Source organism: Chiloscyllium plagiosum, unplaced genomic scaffold (genome assembly GCF_037043375.1).
Source record: "Chiloscyllium plagiosum isolate Xiang-an unplaced genomic scaffold, Cpla_swu_hap1 HiC_scaffold_31, whole genome shotgun sequence".
Classification (NCBI taxonomy): domain Eukaryota; kingdom Metazoa; phylum Chordata; class Chondrichthyes; order Orectolobiformes; family Hemiscylliidae; genus Chiloscyllium; species Chiloscyllium plagiosum.
The window spans coordinates 37,535,762-37,561,747 of record NW_028270169.1 but is presented as its reverse complement, the minus strand read 5'-3'; the positions used below and the strand labels follow the sequence as shown (position 1 = coordinate 37,561,747).

Below are 25,986 nucleotides of genomic sequence, written 5' to 3'. Positions count from 1 at the left end.
ATTCTATGCATGCCCCAATGTCTGTGCTGGTCTTTGTGCCATTCTGTACATTCACCGGTGTCCGCGCTGTCATTGTGCCGTTCTGTACATGCACCGGTGTCTGCGCTGGTCCTTGTCCTATTCGATGCATGGACCGGTGTCTGCGCTGATCTTTGTGCCATTCTGTACATGGACCGGTGTCTGTGCTGGTCTTTGTGCCATTCTGTGCATGCACCGGTGTCTGCGCTGGTCTTTGTGCTATTCTGTACATGGACCAGTGTCTGCACTGCACTTTGTGCCATTTTATGCATGCACCGTTGTCTGCGCTGGTCTTTGTGCCATTCTGTACATGCACCGGTGTCCGTGCTGGTCCTTGTCCCATTCGATGCATGGACCGGTGTCTGCGCTGGTCTTTGTGCCATTCTGTACATGCACCGGTGTCTGCGCTGGTCTTTGTGCTATTCTGTACATGGACCAGTGTCTGCACTGCACTTTGTGCCATTTTATGCATGCACCGTTGTCTGCGCTGGTCTTTGTGCCATTCTGTGCAGGCGCCAGTGTCTGCACTGGTCTTTATGCCATTCTGCACATGTGCCAGTGTCCGTGCTGGTCTTTATGCCATTCTGTGCATGCACCGGAGACCGCGCTGGTATTTGTGCCATTCTGTGCATGCACCAGAGACCGCGCTGGTCTTTGTGCCATTCTATGCATGCACCGGAGACCGCGCTGGTCTTTCTGCCATTCTGTGCATGGACCGGTGTCTGCACTGGTATTTGTGCCAGTCTGTACATGCACCATTGTCTGCGCTGGTCTTTGTGCCATTCTGAGCATGGACCAGTGTCTGCGCTGGTATTTGTGCCATTCTGTACATGCACTAGTGTCCGCGTGAGTCTTTGTGCCATTTGGTATATGGACGGGTCTCTGCGCTGGTCTTTGTGCCATTCGGTGCATGGAGCGGTCTCTGTGCTGGTCTTTGTGCCATTCTGTGCATGCACCAGTGTCTGAGCTGGTCTTTGTGCCATTCTATGCATGCCCCAATGTCTGTGCTGGTCTTTGTGCCATTCTGTGCATGCACCAGTGTCTGAGCTGGTCCTTGTCCCATTCGATGCATGGACCGGTGTCTGCGCTGGTCTTTGTGCCATTCTGTACATGCACCGGCGTCTATGCTGGTCTTTGTGCTATTCTGTACATGGACCAGTGTCTGCACTGCACTTTGTGCCATTTTATGCATGCACCTTTGTCTGCGCTGGTCTTTGTGCCATTCTGTGCAGGCGCCAGTGTCTGCACTGGTCTTTATGCCATTCTGCACATGTGCCAGTGTCTGTGCTGGTCTTTATGCCATTCTGTGCATGCACCGGAGACCGGTGTCTGCGCTGGTATTTGTGTCATGCAGTACATGCACCAGTGTGCGTGTGGGTCTTTGCGCCATTCAGTGCATGGACCAGTGTCTGCACTGGTCTTTGTGCCATTCGGTGCATGCACCAGTGTCCGAGCTGGTATTTGTGCAATTCTGTGCATGCGCCAGTGTCTGTGCTGGTCTTTGTGCCAGTCTGTGCATGCACCGATGTCCGTGCTGGTCTTTGTGCCATTCTGTGCATGCGCCAGTGTCCGCGCTGGTCTTTATGCCATTCTGTGCATGCACCAGTGTCCGAGCTGGTATTTGTGCCATTCTGTCCATGCACCAGTGTCCGAGCTGGTCCTTGTGCCATTCTGTAACTGCACCAATGTCAGTGCTGGTCTTTGTGCCATTCTGTCCATGCACCAGTGTCCGAGCTGGTCCTTGTGCCATTCTGTGACTGCACCAATGTCAGTGCTGGTCTTTGTGCCATTCTGTGCATGCGCCAGTGTCCGCGCTGGTCTTTGTGCCATTCTGTGCATGCACCAGTGTCCGAGCTGGTATTTGTGCCATTCTGTCCATGCACCAGTGTCCGAGCTGGTCCTTGTGCCATTCTGTGACTGCACCAATGTCAGTGGTGGTCTTTGTGCCATTCTGTGCATGCGCCAGTGTCCGCGCTGGTCTTTGTGCCATTCTGTGCATGCACCAGTGTCTGAGCTGGTATTTGTGCCATTCTGTCCATGCACCAGTGTCCGAGCTGGTCCTTGTGCCATTCTGTGCCTGCACCGATGTCCGTGTTGGTCTTTGTGCCATTCTGTGCATGGACCGGTGTCTGTGCTGGTCTTTGTTCCATTCGGTGCATGGACCGTGTGTCTGCGCTGGTCTTTGTGCCATTCGGTGCATGGACCGGTGTCTGTGCTGGTCTTTGTTCCATTCGGTGCATGGACCGTGTGTCTGCGCTGGTCTTTGTGCCATTCGGTGCATGGACCAGTGTCTGCGCGGGCATTTGTGCCATTCTGTGCATGCACCGATGTCCGCGCTGGTCTTTGTGCCATTCTGTGCATGCGCCAGTGTCCAAGCTGGTATTTGTGCCATTCTGTGCATGCGCCAGTGTCCAAGCTGGTATTTGTGCCATTCTGTGCATGCACCAGTGTCCGAGCTGGTCTTTGTGCCATTCTGTGCATGCGCCAGTGTCCAAGCTGGTATTTGTGCCATTCTGTGCATGCACCAGTGTCCGAGCTGGTCTTTGTGCCATTCTGTGCATGCACCAGTGTCCGAGCTGGTCTTTGTGCCATTCTGTGCATGCACCGATGTCCGCGCTGGTCTTTGTGCCATTTTGTGCATGCGCCAGTGTCCAAGCTGGTCTTTGTGCCATTCTGTGCATGCACCAGTGTCCAAGCTGGTCGTTGTGCCATTTTGTGCATGCACCAGTGTCCAAGCTGGTATTTGTGCCATTCTGTGCATGCACCAGTGTCCAAGCTGGTCTTTGTGCCTTTCTGTACATGCACCGATGTCTGCGCTGGTCTTTGTGCCATTCTGTACATGCACCGGTGTCCGCCCTGATCTCTGTGCCATTCTGTACATACACTGGAGTCCGTGCTGGTCTTTGTGCCATTCTGTGCATGGACCGGTGTCCGCGCTGGTCTTTGTGCCATTCTGTGCATGAACCGGAGACTGCGCTAGTATTTGTGCCATTCTGTGCATACACCAGTGTCCGCGTGAGTCTTTGTGCCCTTCTGTGCATGGACCATTGTCTGCGCTCGTCTTTGTGCCATTCTGTGCATGGACCGGTGTCTGCGCTGGTATTTGTTCCATTCAGTACATGCACCAGTGTCCGCGTGGGTCTTTGTGCCATTCTGTGCATGGACCGGTCTCCGTGCTGGTCTTTGTGCCAGTCTGTGCATGCACCAGAGACCGCGCTGGTCTTTGTGCCAGTCTGTGCATGCACCGGAGTCCGCGCTGGTCTTTGTGCCATTCTGTGCATGGAGTAGTGTCTGCGCTGGCATTTGTGTCATTCTGTACATGCACTAGTGTCCGCGTGAGTCTTTATGCCATTCTGTGCATGCGCCAGTGTCTGCGCTAGTCTTGGTGCTTTTCTGTGCATGGACCGGTGTCGGTGCTGGTCTTTGTGCCATTCTATGCATGCACCAGAGACCGCGCTGGTCTTTGTGCCATTCTGTGCATGGACTAGTGTCTGCGCTGGCATTTGTGCCATTCTGTACATGCACTAGTGTCCGCGTGAGTCTTTGTGCCATTTGGTACATGGACGGGTCTCTGCACTGGTCTTTGTGCCATTCTGCGCATGCGCCAGTGTCCGCGCTGGTCTTTGTGCCATTCTGTGCATGCGCCAGTGTCCGCGCTGGTCTTTGTGTAATTCTGTGCATATGCCAGTGTCTGTGCTGGTCTTTGTGCCATTCTGCAAATGCGCCAGTGTCAGCGCAGGTGTTTGTGCCATTATGTGCATGCACCGGTGTCTGCGCTAGTCCTTGTGCCATTCTGTGCATGCACCGGTGTCTGCGCTGGTATGTATGCCATTCTGCACATGTGCCGGTGTCTGCGCTGGTATGTATGCCATTCTGCACATGTGCCGGTGTCCGCGCTGGTCTTTGTGCCATTCTGTACATGGACCGGTATCCGCGCTGGTCTTTATGCCATTCTGCACATAACGCGGTGTCCGCGCTGGTCTTTGTGCCATTCTGTGCATGCACCGGTGCCTGCGTTGGTCTTTGTGCCATTCTGCGCATGCACCGGTGTCCGTGCTGGTCTTTATGCCATTCTGCACATGACGCGGTCTCCGCGCTGGTCTTTGTGCCATTCTGTGCATGGACCGGTGTCTGCGTTGGTATTTATGCCATTCTGCACATGTGCCGGTGTCCGCGCTGGTCTTTATGCCATTCTGCACATTACGCGGTGTCCGCACTGGTCTTTGTGCCATTCTGTGCATGCACCGGTGCCTGCGTTGGTCTTTGTGCCATTCTGCGCATGCACCGGTGTCCGTGCTCGTCTTTATGCCATTCTGCACATGTGCCGGTGTCCGTGCTGGTCTTTATGCCATTCTGCACATGACGCGGTCTCCGCGCTGGTCATTGTGCCATTCTGTGCATGGACCGGTGTCTGTGCTGGTCTTTGTGCCATTCTGTACATGCACCAGAGTCCGTGTTGGTCTTTGTGCCATTCTGTACATGCACCGGAGTCCGCGCTGGTCTTTGTGCCATTTTGTGCATGGACTAGTGTCTGCGCTGGCATTTGTGCCATTCTGTACATGCACTAGTGTCCGCGTGAATCTTTATGCCATTCTGTGCATGGACTGGTGTCCGCGCTGGTCTTTATGCCATTCTGCACATTACGCGGTGTCCGCGCTGGTCTTTGTGCCATTCTGTGCATGCACCGGTGCCTGCGTTGGTCTTTGTGCCATTCTGCGCATGCACCAGTGTCTGCGCTGGTCTTTGTGCCATTCTGTGCATGGACCGTTGTCTGCGCTGGCATTTGTGCCATTCTGTGTATGGAACGGTGTCTGCGCTGGCATTTGTGCCATTCTGTGCATGGACCGGTCTCTGCGCTGGTCTTTATGCCATTCTGCACATGACGCGGTCTCCGCGCTGGTCATTGTGCCATTCTGTGCATGCACCGGTGCCTGCGTTGGTCTTTGTGCCATTCTGCGCATGCACCGGTGTCCGCGCTGGTCTTTATGCCATTCTGTGCATGCGCCAGTGTCTGCACTGGTCTTTATGCCATTCTGCACATGCACTAGTGTCCACGTGAGTCTTTGTGCCATTTGGTACATGGACGGGTCTCTGCGCTGGTCTTTGTGCCATTCTGCGCATGCGCAAGTGTCCGCGCTGGTCTTTGTGCCATTCTGTGCATGCGCCAGTGTCCGCGCTGGTCTTTGTGTAATTCTGTGCATATGCCAGTGTCCGCGCTGGTCTTTGTGCCATTCTGTGCATGCGCCAGTGTCCGCGCTGGTCTTTGTGTAATTCTGTGCATATGCCAGTGTCTGTGCTGGTCTTTGTGCCATTCTGCAAATGCGCCAGTGTCAGCTCAGGTGTTTGTGCCATTATGTGCATGGACCTGTGTCTGCTCTAGTCCTTGTGCCATTCTGTGCATGCACCGGTGTCTGCGCTGGTATGTATGCCATTCTGCACATGTGCCGGTGTCTGCGCTGGTATGTATGCCATTCTGCACATGTGCCGGTGTCCGCGCTGGTCTTTGTGCCATTCTGTACATGCACCGGTGTCCGCGCTGGTCTTTGTGCCATTCTGTGCATGCACCGGTGTCTGCGCTGGTATGTATGCCATTCTGCACATGTGCCGGTGTCCGCGCTGGTCTTTGTGCCATTCTGTACATGCACCGGTGTCTGCGCTGGTATGTATGCCATTCTGCACATGTGCCGGTGTCCGCGCTGGTCTTTGTGCCATTCTGTGCATGGACCGGTGTCTGTGCTGGTCTTTGTTACATTCGGTGCATGGACCGTGTGTCTGCGCTGGTCTTTGTGCCATTCGGTGCATGGACCAGTGTCTGCGCGGGCATTTGTGCCATTCTGTGCATGCACCGATGTCCGCGCTGGTCTTTGTGCCATTCTGTGCATGCGCCAGTGTCCAAGCTGGTATTTGTGCCATTCTGTGCATGCACCAGTGTCCGAGCTGGTCTTTGTGCCATTCTGTGCATGCACCGATGTCCGCGCTGGTCTTTGTGCCATTCTGTGCATGCGCCAGTGTCCAAGCTGGTATTTGTGCCATTCTGTGCATGCGCCAGTGTCCAAGCTGGTATTTGTGCCATTCTGTGCATGCACCAGTGTCCGAGCTGGTCTTTGTGCCATTCTGTGCATGCGCCAGTGTCCAAGCTGGTCTTTGTGCCATTCTGTGCATGCACCAGTGTCCGAGCTGGTCTTTGTGCCATTCTGTGCATGCACCGATGTCCGCGCTGGTCTTTGTGCCATTTTGTGCATGCGCCAGTGTCCAAGCTGGTCTTTGTGCCATTCTGTGCATGCACCAGTGTCCAAGCTGGTCGTTGTGCCATTTTGTGCATGCACCAGTGTCCAAGCTGGTATTTGTGCCATTCTGTGCATGCACCAGTGTCCAAGCTGGTCTTTGTGCCTTTCTGTACATGCACCGATGTCTGCGCTGGTCTTTGTGCCATTCTGTACATGCACCGGTGTCCGCCCTGATCTCTGTGCCATTCTGTACATACACTGGAGTCCGTGCTGGTCTTTGTGCCATTCTGTGCATGGACCGGTGTCCGCGCTGGTCTTTGTGCCATTCTGTGCATGAACCGGAGACTGCGCTAGTATTTGTGCCATTCTGTGCATACACCAGTGTCCGCGTGAGTCTTTGTGCCCTTCTGTGCATGGACCATTGTCTGCGCTCGTCTTTGTGCCATTCTGTGCATGGACCGGTGTCTGCGCTGGTATTTGTTCCATTCAGTACATGCACCAGTGTCCGCGTGGGTCTTTGTGCCATTCTGTGCATGGACCGGTCTCCGTGCTGGTCTTTGTGCCAGTCTGTGCATGCACCAGAGACCGCGCTGGTCTTTGTGCCAGTCTGTGCATGCACCGGAGTCCGCGCTGGTCTTTGTGCCATTCTGTGCATGGAGTAGTGTCTGCGCTGGCATTTGTGTCATTCTGTACATGCACTAGTGTCCGCGTGAGTCTTTATGCCATTCTGTGCATGCGCCAGTGTCTGCGCTAGTCTTGGTGCTTTTCTGTGCATGGACCGGTGTCGGTGCTGGTCTTTGTGCCATTCTGTGTATGCACCCGTGTCCGTGCTGGTCTTTGTGCCATTCTATGCATGCACCAGAGACCGCGCTGGTCTTTGTGCCATTCTGTGCATGGACTAGTGTCTGCGCTGGCATTTGTGCCATTCTGTACATGCACTAGTGTCCGCGTGAGTCTTTGTGCCATTTGGTACATGGACGGGTCTCTGCACTGGTCTTTGTGCCATTCTGCGCATGCGCCAGTGTCCGCGCTGGTCTTTGTGCCATTCTGTGCATGCGCCAGTGTCCGCGCTGGTCTTTGTGTAATTCTGTGCATATGCCAGTGTCTGTGCTGGTCTTTGTGCCATTCTGCAAATGCGCCAGTGTCAGCGCAGGTGTTTGTGCCATTATGTGCATGGACCGGTGTCTGCGCTAGTCCTTGTGCCATTCTGTGCATGCACCGGTGTCTGCGCTGGTATTTATGCCATTCTGCACATGTGCCGGTGTCCGCGCTGGTCTTTGTGCCATTCTGTACATGGACCGGTATCCGCGCTGGTCTTTATGCCATTCTGCACATAACGCGGTGTCCGCGCTGGTCTTTGTGCCATTCTGTGCATGCACCGGTGCCTGCGTTGGTCTTTGTGCCATTCTGCGCATGCACCGGTGTCCGTGCTGGTCTTTATGCCATTCTGCACATGACGCGGTCTCCGCGCTGGTCTTTGTGCCATTCTGTGCATGGACCGGTGTCTGCGTTGGTATTTATGCCATTCTGCACATGTGCCGGTGTCCGCGCTGGTCTTTATGCCATTCTGCACATTACGCGGTGTCCGCGCTGGTCTTTGTGCCATTCTGTGCATGCACCGGTGCCTGCGTTGGTCTTTGTGCCATTCTGCGCATGCACCGGTGTCCGTGCTCGTCTTTATGCCATTCTGCACATGTGCCGGTGTCCGTGCTGGTCTTTATGCCATTCTGCACATGACGCGGTCTCCGCGCTGGTCATTGTGCCATTCTGTGCATGGACCGGTGTCTGTGCTGGTCTTTGTGCCATTCTGTACATGCACCAGAGTCCGTGTTGGTCTTTGTGCCATTCTGTACATGCACCGGAGTCCGCGCTGGTCTTTGTGCCATTTTGTGCATGGACTAGTGTCTGCGCTGGCATTTGTGCCATTCTGTACATGCACTAGTGTCCGCGTGAATCTTTATGCCATTCTGTGCATGGACCGGTGTCCGCGCTGGTCTTTATGCCATTCTGCACATTACGCGGTGTCCGCGCTGGTCTTTGTGCCATTCTGTGCATGCACCGGTGCCTGCGTTGGTCTTTGTGCCATTCTGCGCATGCACCAGTGTCTGCGCTGGTCTTTGTGCCATTCTGTGCATGGACCGTTGTCTGCGCTGGCATTTGTGCCATTCTGTGTATGGAACGGTGTCTGCGCTGGCATTTGTGCCATTCTGTGCATGGACCGGTCTCTGCGCTGGTCTTTATGCCATTCTGCACATGACGCGGTCTCCGCGCTGGTCATTGTGCCATTCTGTGCATGCACCGGTGCCTGCGTTGGTCTTTGTGCCATTCTGCGCATGCACCGGTGTCCGCGCTGGTCTTTATGCCATTCTGTGCATGCGCCAGTGTCTGCACTGGTCTTTATGCCATTCTGCACATGCACTAGTGTCCACGTGAGTCTTTGTGCCATTTGGTACATGGACGGGTCTCTGCGCTGGTCTTTGTGCCATTCTGCGCATGCGCAAGTGTCCGCGCTGGTCTTTGTGCCATTCTGTGCATGCGCCAGTGTCCGCGCTGGTCTTTGTGTAATTCTGTGCATATGCCAGTGTCCGCGCTGGTCTTTGTGCCATTCTGTGCATGCGCCAGTGTCCGCGCTGGTCTTTGTGTAATTCTGTGCATATGCCAGTGTCTGTGCTGGTCTTTGTGCCATTCTGCAAATGCGCCAGTGTCAGCTCAGGTGTTTGTGCCATTATGTGCATGGACCTGTGTCTGCTCTAGTCCTTGTGCCATTCTGTGCATGCACCGGTGTCTGCGCTGGTATGTATGCCATTCTGCACATGTGCCGGTGTCTGCGCTGGTATGTATGCCATTCTGCACATGTGCCGGTGTCCGCGCTGGTCTTTGTGCCATTCTGTACATGCACCGGTGTCCGTGCTGGTCTTTGTGCCATTCTGTGCATGCACCGGAGTCCGCGCTGGTCTTTGTGCCATTCTGTGCATGGAGTAGTGTCTGCGCTGGCATTTGTGTCATTCTGTACATGCACTAGTGTCCGCGTGAGTCTTTATGCCATTCTGTGCATGCGCCAGTGTCTGCGCTAGTCTTGGTGCTTTTCTGTGCATGGACCGGTGTCGGTGCTGGTCTTTGTGCCATTCTGTGTATGCACCCGTGTCCGTGCTGGTCTTTGTGCCATTCTATGCATGCACCAGAGACCGCGCTGGTCTTTGTGCCATTCTGTGCATGGACTAGTGTCTGCGCTGGCATTTGTGCCATTCTGTACATGCACTAGTGTCCGCGTGAGTCTTTGTGCCATTTGGTACATGGACGGGTCTCTGCACTGGTCTTTGTGCCATTCTGCGCATGCGCCAGTGTCCGCGCTGGTCTTTGTGCCATTCTGTGCATGCGCCAGTGTCCGCGCTGGTCTTTGTGTAATTCTGTGCATATGCCAGTGTCTGTGCTGGTCTTTGTGCCATTCTGCAAATGCGCCAGTGTCAGCGCAGGTGTTTGTGCCATTATGTGCATGGACCGGTGTCTGCGCTAGTCCTTGTGCCATTCTGTGCATGCACCGGTGTCTGCGCTGGTATTTATGCCATTCTGCACATGTGCCGGTGTCCGCGCTGGTCTTTGTGCCATTCTGTACATGGACCGGTATCCGCGCTGGTCTTTATGCCATTCTGCACATAACGCGGTGTCCGCGCTGGTCTTTGTGCCATTCTGTGCATGCACCGGTGCCTGCGTTGGTCTTTGTGCCATTCTGCGCATGCACCGGTGTCCGTGCTGGTCTTTATGCCATTCTGCACATGACGCGGTCTCCGCGCTGGTCTTTGTGCCATTCTGTGCATGGACCGGTGTCTGCGTTGGTATTTATGCCATTCTGCACATGTGCCGGTGTCCGCGCTGGTCTTTATGCCATTCTGCACATTACGCGGTGTCCGCGCTGGTCTTTGTGCCATTCTGTGCATGCACCGGTGCCTGCGTTGGTCTTTGTGCCATTCTGCGCATGCACCGGTGTCCGTGCTCGTCTTTATGCCATTCTGCACATGTGCCGGTGTCCGTGCTGGTCTTTATGCCATTCTGCACATGACGCGGTCTCCGCGCTGGTCATTGTGCCATTCTGTGCATGGACCGGTGTCTGTGCTGGTCTTTGTGCCATTCTGTACATGCACCAGAGTCCGTGTTGGTCTTTGTGCCATTCTGTACATGCACCGGAGTCCGCGCTGGTCTTTGTGCCATTTTGTGCATGGACTAGTGTCTGCGCTGGCATTTGTGCCATTCTGTACATGCACTAGTGTCCGCGTGAATCTTTATGCCATTCTGTGCATGGACCGGTGTCCGCGCTGGTCTTTATGCCATTCTGCACATTACGCGGTGTCCGCGCTGGTCTTTGTGCCATTCTGTGCATGCACCGGTGCCTGCGTTGGTCTTTGTGCCATTCTGCGCATGCACCAGTGTCTGCGCTGGTCTTTGTGCCATTCTGTGCATGGACCGTTGTCTGCGCTGGCATTTGTGCCATTCTGTGTATGGAACGGTGTCTGCGCTGGCATTTGTGCCATTCTGTGCATGGACCGGTCTCTGCGCTGGTCTTTATGCCATTCTGCACATGACGCGGTCTCCGCGCTGGTCATTGTGCCATTCTGTGCATGCACCGGTGCCTGCGTTGGTCTTTGTGCCATTCTGCGCATGCACCGGTGTCCGCGCTGGTCTTTATGCCATTCTGTGCATGCGCCAGTGTCTGCACTGGTCTTTATGCCATTCTGCACATGCACTAGTGTCCACGTGAGTCTTTGTGCCATTTGGTACATGGACGGGTCTCTGCGCTGGTCTTTGTGCCATTCTGCGCATGCGCAAGTGTCCGCGCTGGTCTTTGTGCCATTCTGTGCATGCGCCAGTGTCCGCGCTGGTCTTTGTGTAATTCTGTGCATATGCCAGTGTCCGCGCTGGTCTTTGTGCCATTCTGTGCATGCGCCAGTGTCCGCGCTGGTCTTTGTGTAATTCTGTGCATATGCCAGTGTCTGTGCTGGTCTTTGTGCCATTCTGCAAATGCGCCAGTGTCAGCTCAGGTGTTTGTGCCATTATGTGCATGGACCTGTGTCTGCTCTAGTCCTTGTGCCATTCTGTGCATGCACCGGTGTCTGCGCTGGTATGTATGCCATTCTGCACATGTGCCGGTGTCTGCGCTGGTATGTATGCCATTCTGCACATGTGCCGGTGTCCGCGCTGGTCTTTGTGCCATTCTGTACATGCACCGGTGTCCGCGCTGGTCTTTGTGCCATTCTGTGCATGCACCGGTGTCTGCGCTGGTATGTATGCCATTCTGCACATGTGCCGGTGTCCGCGCTGGTCTTTGTGCCATTCTGTACATGCACCGGTGTCTGCGCTGGTATGTATGCCATTCTGCACATGTGCCGGTGTCCGCGCTGGTCTTTGTGCCATTCTGTACATGCACCGGTGTCTGCGCTGGTATGTATGCCATTCTGTACATGCACCGGTGTCCGCGCTGGTCTTTGTGCCATTCTGCGCATGCACCGGTGTCCAAGCTGGTCTTTATGCCATTCTGCACATGACGCGGTCTCCGCGCTGGTCATTGTGCCATTGTGTGCATGGACCGGTGTCTGCGCTGGTCTTTGTGCCATTCTGTGCATGCGCCAGTGTCTGTCCTGGTCTTTGTGCCATTCTGTGCATGCACCGGTGTCCGCACTTTTCTTTGTGCCATTCTGTGCATGCACCAGTGTCTGCGCTGGTCTCTGTGCCATTCTTTGCATGGACCGGTGTCTGCGCTGGTCTTTGTCCCAATCTTTGCATGCACCGGTGTCTGCGCTGGTCTTTGTGCCATTCTGTGCATGCGCCAGTGTCTGCGCTGGTCTTTGTGCCATTCTGTGCATGCGCCAGTGTCTGCGCTGGTCTTTGTGCCATTCTGTGCATGGACCGGTATCCGTGCTGGTCATTGTGCCATTCTGTGCATGGACCGTTGTCTGCACTGGCATTTGTGCCATTCTGTGCATGGACCGGTCTCTGCACTGGTCTTTGTGCTATTCTGTGTGTGCACCAGTGACTGCGCTGGTCTTTGTGCCAGTCTGTGCAAGCACCGGTGTCTGCGCAAAGACCGGTGCATGGACCGGTGTCTTCGCAGGTCTTTGTGCCATTCTGTGCGTGCACCAGTGACTGCGCTGGTCTTTGTGCCAGTCTGTGCAAGCACCGGTGTCTGCGCTGGTCTTTGTGCCATTCTGTGCATGCGGCAGTATCTGCGCTGGTCTTTGTGCCATTCTGTACATGCACCGCTATCTGCGCTGGTCTTTGTGCCATTCTGTGCAGGCACCGGTGTCTGCACTGGTCTTTGTGCCATTCTGTACATGCACCGGTGTCCGCACTTTTCTTTGTGCCATAATGTACATGCACCAGTGTCTGCGCTGGTCTTTGTGCCATTCTGTGCATGCACCAGTGTCTGTGCTGGTCTTTGTGCCATTCTGTGCATGCACCGGTGTCCGCACTTTTCTTTGTGCCATTCTGTGCATGCACCAGTGTCTGTGCTGGTCTTTGTGCCATTCTGTACATGCACCGGTGTCCGCACTTTTCTTTGTGCCATTCTGTGCATGCACCAGTGTCTGTGCTGGTCTTTGTGCCATTCTGTGCATGCACCGGTGTCCGCACTTTTCTTTGTGCCATTCTGTGCATGCACCAGTGTCTGCGCTGGTCTTTGTGCCATTCTGTGCATGGACCGTTGTCTGCGCTGGCATTTGTGCCATTCTGTGTATGGAACGGTGTCTGCGCAGGTCTTTGTGCCATTCTGTGCATGCACCGGTCTCTGCGCTGGCATTTGTGCCATTCTGTGTATGGACCGGTGTCTTCGCAGGTCTTTGTGCCATTCTGTTACATGTACTGGTGTCCGCGCTGGTCTTTGTGCCATTCTGTGCGTGCACCAGTGACTGCGCTGGTCTTTGTGCCATTCTGTGCATGCGGCGTATCTGCGCTGGTCTTTGTGCCATTCTGTACATGCACCGCTATCTGCGCTGGTCTTTGTGCCAGTCTGTGCAAGCACCGGTGTCTGCACTGGTCTTTGTGCCAGTCTGTGCAAGCACCGGTGTCAGCACTGGTCTTTGTGCCAGTCTGTGCATGCGGCAGTATCTGCGCTGGTCTTTGTGCCATTCTGTACATGCACTGCTATCTGCGCTGGTCTTTGTGCCATTCTGTGCATGCACCAGTGCCTGCACTGGTCTTTGTGCCAGTCTGTGCAAGCACCGGTGTCAGCACTGGTCTTTGTGCCAGTCTGTGCAGGCACCAGTGTCCGCGCTGGTTTTTGTGGTATTCTGCGCTTGGACCGGTTTCCGCGCCAGTCTTTGTGCCATTCTGCGCATCCAACAGTGTGTGCGCAGGTCTCTGTGCCTTCTTGTACATGGACCGGTGTCTGTGCTGGTCTTTGTGCCATTCTGTGCATGCACCGGTGTTCACGCTGGTCTTTGTGCCATTCTGTGCATGCGCCAGTGTCTGCGCTGGTCTTTGTGCCATTCTGTGCATGCACCGGTGTCCACGCTGGTCTTTGTGCCATTCTGTGCATGGACCAGTGTCTGCGCTGGTCTTTGTGCCATTCTGTGCATGGACCAGTGTCTGCACTGGTCTTTGTGCCATTCTGTGCAAGCGCCAGTGTCTGTGCTGGTCTTTGTGCCATTCTGAGCATGCACCGGTGTCCGCACTTTTCTTTGTGCCATTCTGTGCATGCACCAGTGTCTGCGCTGGTCTCCGTGCCATTCTGTGCATGGACCGGTGTCTGCGCTGGTCGTTGTGCAATTCTGTACATACACCAGTGTCTGCACTTTTCTTTGTGCCATTCTATGCATGCGCCAGTGTCTGTGCTGGTCTTTGTGCCATTCTGTACATGCACCGGTGTCTGCGCTGGTCTTTGTGCCATTCTGTACATACACCAGTGTCTGCACTTTTCTTTGTGCCATTCTGTGCATGCACCAGTGTCTGTGCTGGTCTTTGTGCCATTCTGTGCATGCACCGGTGTCCGCACTTTTCTTTGTGCCATTCTGTGCATGCACCAGTGTCTGCGCTGGTCTCTGTGCCATTCTTTGCATGGACCGGTATCTGTGCTGGTATTTTATCCATTCTGCGCATGGACCGTTGTCTGCGCTGGCGTTTGTGCCATTCTGTACATGGACCGGTTCCGTGCAGGTCTTTGTGCCATTCTGTTTGTGGACCGGTGTCTGCGCTGGTATTTGTGCCATTCTGTGCATGGGCTGCTGTCTGCGCTGGTCTTTGTCCCAATCCTTGCATGCACCGGTGTCTGCGCTGGTCTTTGTGCCATTCTGTGCATGGACCGGTATCTGCGCTGGTCTTTGTGCCATTCTGTGTATGGACCGGTGTGCGCACTGGTCTTTGTGCCATTCTGTGCATGGACCGTTGTCTGCACTGGCATTTGTGCCATTCTGTGTATGGACCGGTGTCTGCGCAGGTCTTTGTGCCATTCTGTTACATGTACCGGTGTCCGCGCTGGTCTTTGTGCCAGTCTGTGCGTGCACCAGTGACTGCGCTGGTCTTTGTGCCAGTCTGTGCAAGCACTGGTGTCTGCGCTGGTGTTTGTGCCATTCTGTGCATGCGGCAGTATCTGCGCTGGTCTTTGTGCCATTCTGTACATGCACCGCTATCTGCGCTGGTCTTTGTGCCAGTCTGTGCAAGCACCGGTGTCTGCACTGGTCTTTGTGCCAGTCTGTGCAGGCACCAGTGTCCGCGCTTGTGTTTGTGCTATTCTGCGCTTGGACCGGTGTCCGCGCCAGTCTTTGTGCCATTCTGCGCATCCAACAGTGTGTGCGCAGGTCTCTGTGCCGTCTTGTACATGGACCGGTGTCTGTGCTGGTCTTTGTGCCATTCTGTGCATGCACCGGTGTTCACGCTGGTCTTTGTGCCATTCTGTGCATGCGCCAGTGTCTGCGCTGGTCTTTGTGCCATTCTATGCATGCACCGGTGTCCACGCTGGTCTTTGTGCCATTCTGTGCATGGACCAGTGTCTGCGCTGGTCTTTGTGCCATTCTGTGCAAGCGCCAGTGTCTGTGCTGGTCTTTGTGCCATTCTGAGCATGCACCGGTGTCCGCACTTTTCTTTGTGCCATTCTGTGCATGCACCAGTGTCCGTGCTGGTCTTTGTGCCATTCTGTGCATGCACCAGTGTCTGCGCTGCTCTTTGTGCCATTCTTCACATGCAATGGTGTCTGCGCTGGTCGTTGTGCAATTCTGTTCATACACCAGTGTCTGCGCTGATCTTTGAGCCATTCTGCACATACACCAGTGTCTGTGCTGGTCTTTGTGCCATTCTGTACATGCACCGGTGTCTGCGCTGGTCTTTGTGCTATTCTGTGCTTCCGCCAGTGTCAGCGCTGGTCTTTGTGCCATTCTGTACATGCACCATTCTCTGCGCTGATCTTTGTACCAGTATGTGCAAGCACCAGTGTCTGCGCTGGTCTTTATGACATTCTGTGCATGCGCCAGTGTCTGCGCTGGTCTTTTTGCCATTCTGTGCATGGACCAGTGTCTGCGCTGGTCTTTGTGCCATTCTGTGCATGGACCAGTGTTTGCGCTGGTCTTTGTGCCATTCTGTGCATGGACCAGTGTCTGCGCTGGCCTTTGTGCCATTCTGTGCATGGACCAGTGTTTGCGCTGGTCTTTGTGCCATTCTGTGCATGGACCAGTGTCTGCGCTGGTCTTTGTGCCATTCTGTGCATGGACCAGTGTCTGCGCTGGTCTTTGTGCCATTCTGTGCATGGACCAGTGTCTGCGCTGGCCTTTGTGCCATTCTGTGCATGGACCAGTGTTTGCGCTAGTCTTTGTGCCTTTCTGTGTATGCACCGGAGTCCGCGCTGGTCTTTGTGCCATTCTGTGCATGCGCCAATGTCTGCGCTGGTCTTTGTGCCATTCTGTGCATGCACCGGTGTCCGCACTTTTCTTTGTGCCATTCTGTGCATGCACCAGTGTCTGCGCTGGTCTTTGTGCCATTCTGGGCATGCACCGGTGTCTGCACTTTTCTTTGTGCCATTCTGTGCATGCACCAGTGTCTGCGCTAGTCTTTGTGCCATTCTGTGCATGGACCAGTGTCTGCGCTAGTCTTTGTGCCTTTCTGTGCATGCACCGGTGTCTGCGCTGGTCTTTTTGCCATTCGGTGCATTGAACGGTGTCTATGCTGGTCTTTGTGCCTCTCTGTACATGCGCCGATATTAGCTGCCAACAGTACATCTTTCTGTGAGCGGTACAGTACAGAGAGCAGCTATCTTACTTTTTTTTTAAATGCACTGTGTTAAATTTACTTCTGTTTTATTAATAAATCTGGTTTCAACCTTCATTCAGGCTGTGCTATACTTTGTGTTAAACATCTGAGTGATTTTTGAGTGAGCATGAGTGAGATTATTTGCTGGTCTGCCCCTAACTCCACTTCTCCCATAGGTCCCATTATTTCTATGAAACACTTTTCTTTTACGCAAGGTTTCACTGGAACGCAACTACGGCATTATGGGAGAACTACCTGTCCCAGCAAAGTGCTGCGGTAACTCATTAGTTCTAACAGCATCAGTACAGACAGAAATAATGTCAATGTTTTCAGTTACATATGACTGTTCTTTTGAGCTAGTTCCAAGGAAGCGTAGTACTGGATTCGGAATGCTAACTCTGTTTCTCACTTCAGCTGCTGAGGGTCAGTGACACTTTCTGTTTTGACTTTATAAATATCATACCAGAAACTCCTTAATACTGAACTGTATTCACATTTATATACTTTGAGCTAACTAACTGATCTTTCTATTATTCTGTTTTTGGCCTGTTTTTCTTCTTGAGAAAAGGGGTTACATTTGTTATTTTTCAATCCATTGGGACCTTCTGAAACTAAGGAATTTTGAAAGAATATAACCAAACGTCTATTATTTTGCCACCATTTCTTCTGAGAGTTATTAATATTCACTTGAAAGACTACCACTGCAATTCCACTAAGCTGCGTTTAACCTGATTTCATATCCATCCTAGCCAGCTCTGCCTTCAGGCTTTCCTAGCTTCCTGTTTTCAGTGCACCTTCTTTCTTGAGTAAAAGTCATTCCTTTATATCAAATTTGACTTTAAGCTAACATGGATCCAGTATTTTTTTCTTTTGGGGCCGCCAAACTTGCCCTCTCTGGGATTAATGGGAAGAGACAGTGTAATACCCTTGACCATTGCATGAGGAAGAACATTTTACTAAATTGGACATCATAAAAACCACCAGGTCAAATGGGGTGGCGTAAGCTGGTGATGGAGCATCTCACCCAAGATTACCTCACAAATATGGTATACCACAAAACAGAACAGTTGTATAGGATGTGGCAACCTTTTTAAAATTATATTGAAACTGACTTGTCAGCAATGGGAACCTTTATGGGCACCCGTGGGACCCTGGGAGGAGAAGACTGGAAGGAAAAGGATATAGGTACTGTAGGGGGTTCTCCCAGGGATGGGAGCCTCAGTGGAGGTGTGATGAGTAAGACAGAATAAAGTAGTAAGACATTATCTAATGTAAGTAACTTGAATGTAATTTAAGCTAGTATTTATTCAATATGTTTGCAGTGTAGTTATAGTTAAGTAGATAGGTTTGTTTTGGTAGAATAGTGGGTTGTTTAGTAACAATGGTACTATGGTATGGCCTTGTTCTTTGTACTGTTTCTTTCCTGTTTTGATGGGTTTTTTTATATATATAAATGTTTTGTAAATCATTTTAAAAAGCTTTTCAATAAAAAATATTTATATAAAAAAGGAGACATTGGAACCAGTGATCAAAAGATTGGTCAAACAAGTAGGATTTACAGGACATCTTAAAAAAGCAGATAGAGATTTAGAGAGGGAATTACTGATCTTAGGGCTTAGACAGATAAAGGCACTGTCACGAAGAGCAGGACAAAAGAGTCTGAGGCTATATAGGAGTGCAGAATAGGAGTGATGCAGAGTACGTAGATAGTTCAAGGACTGATAGAGATCACAGAGATACAGAAAGGCAAGGCTGTGGAGGAATAAGCATTTGCGATACAAAATCTCAATTTAAATTAACTCTTATCCACCTCCTTTTCATCAATATGTAAATCAGCCAATAGCAATGCAACAATACTTAAGTCTTCTCATGACTCAGACTGTCTTTGCAAAACCTAGAAGCAAATCTTCTTTTGGTGTTACCTGAACTGACAATTACTGTGTAAGGGCATTAAGACCCTGAAGTAATCTTGTGATGATATCACACAGCTGATCCTCACTGCGTATAAGTAGCACAGTGATTTAAAAACGAAGGGAGAGCTGTGGAGAGCTCGGCAGAAGCTAGTCACCTAGCCTTGCTAGATGTTAGAAACATGTGCATTTGGTGTAGACAAGTTAGCATTAAGTGGTAGGTTCAATGGAATGGCTTTTCAATAGTGTGATTTGAAATTAGAGCCTTGTATATCACTGTATGCTATATATTTCAGTTTTTAGCCATAACATGCGAAAATCAGTGTTCGAAAGAAGCACAAGGCTGAGGAGAGGTTTCTCAATCAGTGCCTTAGCCCAATTTCATTGAATAAAAGCAAAGTGCTGTAGATGTTTGAAATATGAAGCAAACACAGAAAATGCTGGAGAGACTCAGCATGTATGACAGTGTCAATGGGAAGAGAAACAGAGTTAACATTTCTAGTTCAGTATGACTACCAAACTCATATATGAAACCACTCAGCAAATCAATATCATTCACTCTAGCATTTTAGTAGCATTGTTCTCTTTAGATTGATAGAATGAATTATTAACTAACTCTTAATAAAGTACTGAATTTCCATAAAATATGCAACAAATGTTAGATTATACAGAAGATGTGTCTATACTCAGTGAGCAAAGCTTAGAAATATTGTTTTATAACATTTACTGAAACACTTCCTCTTTATTTAGATTTCAACTCTTAACAGCTTCTGTTTGTTCCCTTTGCAGTAATCCCCTGTGGCTCAATCCCCATTGTTGCTGATGCCCATTTCTCACTCTGTAAATCTTTGATCAGATACACCTGTAACTCAGGGTTCAAATTGATGGGAAAGGATACCATAAAATGTTTGAATAATGGCCAGTGGAATTCTGCACCACCTAGGTGTACAGGTAAGAGCTGAAATCCAGTGCAAAAGCTTTGAAATTAAGTCTTTCAACTTTAGTCAAACATTAATTGTTCATTAATCCAACCAAACTGTCTGCCAACTTAAAAGGGAGTAAAGAAAATGGTCAGAGCCAGAATTAACAAAGATTACTTCCACGTCACACAAGTACTTTGGTCAGAGGTAGATTTTTTTAAAAAGTTCCCTGCTACAAGTATTTAACAATTTCACCAGGGGTTGGCTGCCAGAGGGGTGACCACTGCTCTGTCTTTGTGCAGAAAGTCCCAAATTTACACTGAGGACATTGGATTGGATTGTGTGGCTCTACCACTGTGTGAAATGTGTTGGATTCAGAATAGACCGGCCATTCTTTAGATTAGATTTTTTTTTAGATTACTTACAGTGTGGAAACAGGCCCTTCGGCCCAACAAGTCCACACCGACCCGCCGAAGCGCAACCCACCCATACCCCTACATTTACCTCTTACCTAACACTACGGGCAATTTAGCATGGCCAATTCACCTAACCTGCACATCTTTTGGACTGTGGGAGGAAACCGGAAAACCCGGAGGAAACCCACGCAGACACGGGGAGAACGTGCAAACTCCACACAGTCAGTTGCCTGAGGCGGGAATTGAACCCAGGTCTCTGGCGCTGTGAGGCAGCAGTGCTAACCACTGTGCCACCGTGCCGCTCACTCTTGCCATAGTGACCTTCAACAAGCGCAACCATCTTCCTTTACATATGGGGTGAGGGGTTCTTTTGATGCAGTGGTAGTATCTCTACCTCTGAGCCAGAAGGCCTGGAGTCAAATCCCACCTGCTGCAGAATTCTGTAATAACATCTCTTAATAGGTTGATTGAAAAAAAACCTTGATAGTATGATTGTCCTTATAGCAACTATAATGGAAACCATTTATAATTTGGTCCCCATTGAACAAAACAATAGATGCTTCAAGATGTGACAATTTGAAAATGACTTTTGAGACAAACAAGTCACTGGAGAAGAGTCCTACAGGGAGTTCCAGAATATTAACTTTTCTTTCTGGGACATTTCATCAAAAGTTCAGATAGCAGTTTGATCATATAAGGCTTTGAAAGACCTGTGTCCAGTGGAGTTTAAAAGAATAAGAGGCACTTTGATGAAACATACAAGATCTTTTGGGGTCTTGACAAGGTAGATGTGGAGTGCATGCAATCTCATTCAGGAGAATGTAGAAATAGGGGACACTACTTCATAATAATTTGTTGTCACTTTAAGACAGAGGTGAGGAGAACTTGTCTTTCTTTCAGAGGTTGTGTGTCTTTGGAGCTGTCTTTGTCAAAGGATGACAGAAGCAGAGTCTTTGATTATTTTTAAGGCAGAAGTAGATCATTTTTTTGATAAGCAAGGGGATCAAAGGTTATCGGATAGGCTGGAATGTGAAGTAGTGTTACAACCAAATCAGTCATGGCCATATTGAAAGGAAGGCATGATGGCTGAGTGATTAACACTGCTACCTCACAGCGCCATGGACACAGGTTCAATTCCCACCTCTGGTGCTGTGAGGCAGCAGTGCTAACCACTGAGCCAGTGGGCGACTGTTGGTGTAAAGTTTGCACATTCTCTTCGTGTCTGCATACGTTTCCTCCCACAGTCCAAAGATATGCAGGACAGGTGAATTGTCCATAGTGTTAGGTGAATTAGTCAGGGGTAAATATAGGGTAGGGGAACGGGTCTGCATGGGTTACTCCTCAAAGGGTTGGTGTGCACTTGTTGGGCTGAAGGACCTATTTCCATACTGTAGGGAATCTAATCAATAAGAGCAGACCTTAGGGGCTGATTGACCTATTCCTGCTTCTAATTCATATGTTTCAAATTTAACATGTATCCTTAACAGGGACTCCTGGAACTTCTAAAACTCAAAACATTCTTCTTGTTGATCAGTCTTGAAGCCTTGGTGTCAACTATAACTTGTATGTTTTGAGAGGATGTCCTGAAACATCTTCTGGCCAATTAACACTGTAGTTTTGGTACTCCTTTATCCTTAAGCTAGATTCTCTGGAACATATACATGCCTAGCCAATTCACTCCAGGTGTTATTTCTTCAAACTACTTTGCAATAGTTGGTACTTAATGAGAATCCAACTTGTGACATTTCCAACACAACATGCCCCAAAATTCAAATATTTTCTAAGAACACTCACCAATTAAGAATTGTCACCACTAAGCTTATACATAGTACAATTAATAAGCTTATATACGATACAAATGTGCCAAAGAGGTAATGTTTAAAAACATTAACATATTAAATAATATTTTCAGACATTTCTAGAAACTTGAAAGGAATAACAGATTTCAAAGAAGGTAAAATAGAACCTCGATCAGTGGGATCCAAAGGAGAAACAGCAAATATCGATTTTCTTGAAGATGGCTCAGAAGTTGATGCTTGGGCTACAGCCTGAGGCCAAAATGTTTCTTAACTGTGAGGGTGCAAGGGAGATGGATGGGAATGAGGTTTTTCATTAAATATAAGAATACAGTTATGAGGTGGTCTCTCCCCCAGTGCTGAAAGAGTACCCAACGGAATGGAGTGAGTCTTCCCCTTCCCCTTTTAAAGCATGGTCTTTGACAATACAGTCACGGTATCTAATTTTAATCCTGATGCTTCTTGTAAATTTGATCCTGGAGTTTGAGTGATGATGACAAGGCAGCATTTATTTCCCATCCTCACTTGCAGAAGGTGGTAGTGGTGAGTGTGCACACCTCATTCTTTCCCAGAGCCTTGCAGAGTATTGCTTCCAAATACATGTGGTGTCATCAGCAGACCACATAAAATATTTTCCCCCAAGATGGTATTGTATTGTATGAAAGTAGTCCCCACATCTCACCCCTGACTATACATGCTCCCCATTCTCACTGCCCTTCCCCCCCCCCCCCACCCCAACCTCTTCAGAACCTCTTTCAAACCAATTATAATTCAGCAGAAAACTGCAGCAGAAATTTTACATCTTCTGGGCATAACACTCCAGTGAAATAATCATAAATGCTGGATTTTAAGAAACACTTTTGTTTGGATGGTTGTAGGATAAATTGACAATTTTGCCATCATTACAACCAGACATTCCATAAATAACTTCATCTACTTTTGCAATTATTAGAGTTGCTCAAATTGACTGCTCCATTTGCTTATCTATTAGTGACTGTGATTCAATAGAATGTAATATGCAGGCGCTCACAATAAATGCAAGATCTTTCCAATGACTACAGGCATTGTTTAAATTGAATAAGCTGTTTTATTTTGATGTTAAGTTGTTCTCAGCTAACGCTCTAATGTTCTAATCATTACAATATTGGCTGTTCTTTTGCTGTGATTACTCTTTGCTTGTGTAGAATCAGTAAAATAATGTAGCAGCAACCAAGCTGCATCCCATGCAATTTCTTGTCTGACACAGATTAAATAAATGGTGTTCATACCAGCACTGAAATAGTTTTTTTTTAAGACTTGCTCTCTCTTTCTCCCTGTCTCCTTCATTATCTGGATTTTCCCTATACCCTGCAAACTGTTTTGTTCTCTCTTAGTCCTTCAACTCAACTGGCAATTTCCCAGGAACAGTAGAAATAGAGTTAACCAGTATGTAAGTAACAAAGGATATAATTTTAGAAAGATCAAATGTTATTATTCAAGCTTTCTCCTAATTTTTTTTATGAAAGTCTCACAGAAAAAGATGGATTCAAGAACAGGTAGACTCTTTGAGATTAAACCTATAACTGCCTACATGTTATGGGTGACATAGTGCACACTGGAACCTATAATTATCCTTTATTACAGTGTAATGCAGGGAGGGTGACAATTACACTCTCCTGTGTGTTCTGACAGGCAGTAAATGTCATACTATCACTTTGCTACATTTAAGTGAAGCCTGATAGATTTATTTACCAATGAGATAATTCAGCGTAACAAGAAATAAATGCATAACAGATGTCTCTGAAAAAAAGAATAAAATAAAAAGTCTACAAGAGATTAAAATAAATTGCTCAGATAACCTGGATTTGTTTTTGGAAAGAAACAATCTTCCATAAGAGCTTATGATGTGATGTCAATAAATAAACATTTCCTTCAATTTCATGGCACTCATTTTGCAAGGCCAGAATGTGTAACTTGATTTGAACCTAAATTAAAATTGATCAGCAATTATGACAAACATCTATTAATGCTGTAGATATTATTGTCGGGACATAAATTATATTTAGCTCAGTTCTATTTTTTGACATGTTGAACATTAGTAATTTCAAATTACCCTATAAAGTTAAATTATTTGACATTTGTCAGCAGTTAATTTGATTCTTAGCTCAATTTCAGTCTACAAATCAAATACACATACATCCTACAGTCAATAACTGTGCAGAAAGTCTGACGTAAAGCCTTCGATGTTATTTTATGATATAATGGGTGACATTTGGGAAAATACAACTTCTGAAAATATAGATAGCAAAAATCAGGAAAAGTACCTATTTCATGGCTACCAAATGTGTTGGAATCTTTGAAAGGCATTACTGATTTGGACAAAGAATTCCAATTGATGAAACATTTTTGAAGCTTATGAATAATTTTGATGCGGTCTCTTACTGATTGATGAATAGATACGGGGAGCCAGAGAATAGGATATTAATACCAGGTAAATAACTTGTAAAAATTCTGAAACAGATCCAACAAATGAGAAGCTTTTAAACTGGAAAGGCATTATAAAGGAGATGATGTAGCCCAGGGATCATTATTGCCTTTTTCAATTCTTAATAGTTTGGTAAATCTATGAAATCTTTTGCACATAACTTGCCTATAGCAAAAAGAAAACAAGATATTTGGCAGAGAGAGTATGAAGGGAGTGTACAAAAATCATATTAAATATCAGGAATTTAAGTCATAAGTGGAAATTAAGGGATGTTTCAGTATTGTGGCATTTTGAATTTCTTTTGACAAAATGTAAGGCATGGACTTTCTTTTTACACAGGGTGGTTGGCTGTTTGCCTCCAAATCCCAAGAGTACCGTCAGACATTGCTCCAAGAGGGAGATCTGTATAGGTACACAAAGTTCCAGGCACAACAGCGCTCAAAGAAAGAAATCACCTTATGTGAGCCACACCATCTCACAGACTGTTAAACTAATTCACTACAAAGCCTCAGAAAGAACCAATGCTATTAAAAGTTAAGCTTTTGAGGTGAGGCAGAGATGTCTGCTTTGAAACATAGTCTGTGTAAAAGGAGGATCAACAAATAAGGCTTTTGCCACTGCTTTATGAGCCACTGCTAGCCCTGACTGGGCATAAGGCAGATAAATAGAGTGGAATTTCAACCATCTACAGATCTTTCATCATAATTATGGAAGGTGAGAGGGAGATTCCCACAGAAACTTATCCCCAATGGATCTGAAGAGGTGAGTCAGCAGAAACAGGCAAAGAGGCTTTTGTCTGTTGTTGGGCAGGGAAAGCAAATAGAAGGCTTGGTGTGTCTGCATACACCTGAGGCACACGCATGCACACAAACATGTTGCTTGTGAAGCATGACTGACAACACTCAGGACAGCATGCATTAGAACAATTGATACTCATTGGTCAGATATTGAAGTCTATTTTGAACAGTGGTATTGGATCATCGGTAATATTTCACTAGGCTGTAGATCTCTTTCTCTCTCTCTTTCTCTATCTCTCTCTCTTATCTCTTATCTCTACCTAAAGCATCCTTATTGTTGTAGGTTTGCTAGTATGGTTCAATAATGCCATTATGCAACAGTAGAGCAAGTCAAGACCAGGCCCCAGGAACTGCATAGCTGTTAGAAAAATTAAATCCACACTCTGATCAACTGAGCTAAATGGCTTTGACGGGCATAAGAAAGGGCCCAATGGGGATGAGATTTGAAGGCAAGGATGAGAATTTTGAAGTCAAAGTGTTATTTGATGAAAGCCAAAGTCGGTCAACAAGTACAAGAGAGAGGATATCAAATCATCCACGACCTCACTGAATGACAGATTAGACTTGAAGGGCTGAATGGTCTACTTCTGCTCCTATGTCTTATAGTCTTGGGATGAGTGCATGGAACTCAATGTGAGTAAGGGCATGAGCAGAGCCTCAGTTTGAATGAGCTTAAGTTAACAGATTAATAGTCACACAAATTTATACACTCACAGTCTGACACAAATATGAATTCTGTATCCATCAATCAGCCCTGAGGTAACAGCTGCATTAACTGTTTTTATTTGTTGATTCTGTAACAGGTTTAGAATACATCTAGGAACAGTAATCAATTGTAATCAGTGTGTTGGATGTAAACTGATTAGGACATTCTCCACTCTTGATAGTAGCAAGATCATCAGAATTTTCTATAAATTCCCAAACTGTCAACATAAATCCTCTGAACATCAGCAACATTTGGATGAAAGTTGCAGCTAGTTGCATCAAAAGATGGACTGAGGTGATCAAGTTGACAGTGTGTCTTGTTCTTTACATCTGGGTAGTATTCACACAGAAAGGACATTGGTGTCCTGGATGGCCTGATACATCCTTAGTATTACCTTCTTCTCAAACCAAACAGTGTGGAATCATATTTAATTCATTGCCATATCTGCAGAATAAAACAAAATGTTAGAATGAATCACAAACGCAAGAAGGGGAGAGTGGAAAAAGTG

At 48.6% G+C, this 25,986-nt stretch overlaps 2 protein-coding genes across 3 annotated transcripts in view; one reads left to right on the top strand and one right to left on the bottom strand.

Moving 5' to 3' along the window:
- LOC122564094 (eosinophil peroxidase-like) overlaps window positions 1-22,784 on the top strand; it is a 99,262-nt gene extending 76,478 nt beyond the window's left edge. Inside the window, exons 14-15 of the mRNA XM_043718655.2 lie at window positions 19,169-19,330; window positions 21,628-22,784. Coding sequence (XP_043574590.1) covers window positions 19,169-19,330; window positions 21,628-21,767 — 302 coding nt within the window. The 3' untranslated portion in view covers window positions 21,768-22,784. The remainder of the gene's footprint in view (window positions 1-19,168; window positions 19,331-21,627) is intronic.
- Window positions 22,785-25,527: 2,743 nt separating this feature from the next.
- The window catches only part of LOC122564095 (eosinophil peroxidase-like), a 40,604-nt gene continuing 40,145 nt past the window's right edge, over window positions 25,528-25,986 (bottom strand). For both annotated transcript variants that reach the window (XM_043718656.2, XM_087977439.1), the window contains one exon: window positions 25,528-25,922. In XM_043718656.2, the coding sequence (XP_043574591.2) occupies window positions 25,906-25,922 (17 nt within the window). In that variant the 3' untranslated portion in view covers window positions 25,528-25,905. The remainder of the gene's footprint in view (window positions 25,923-25,986) is intronic.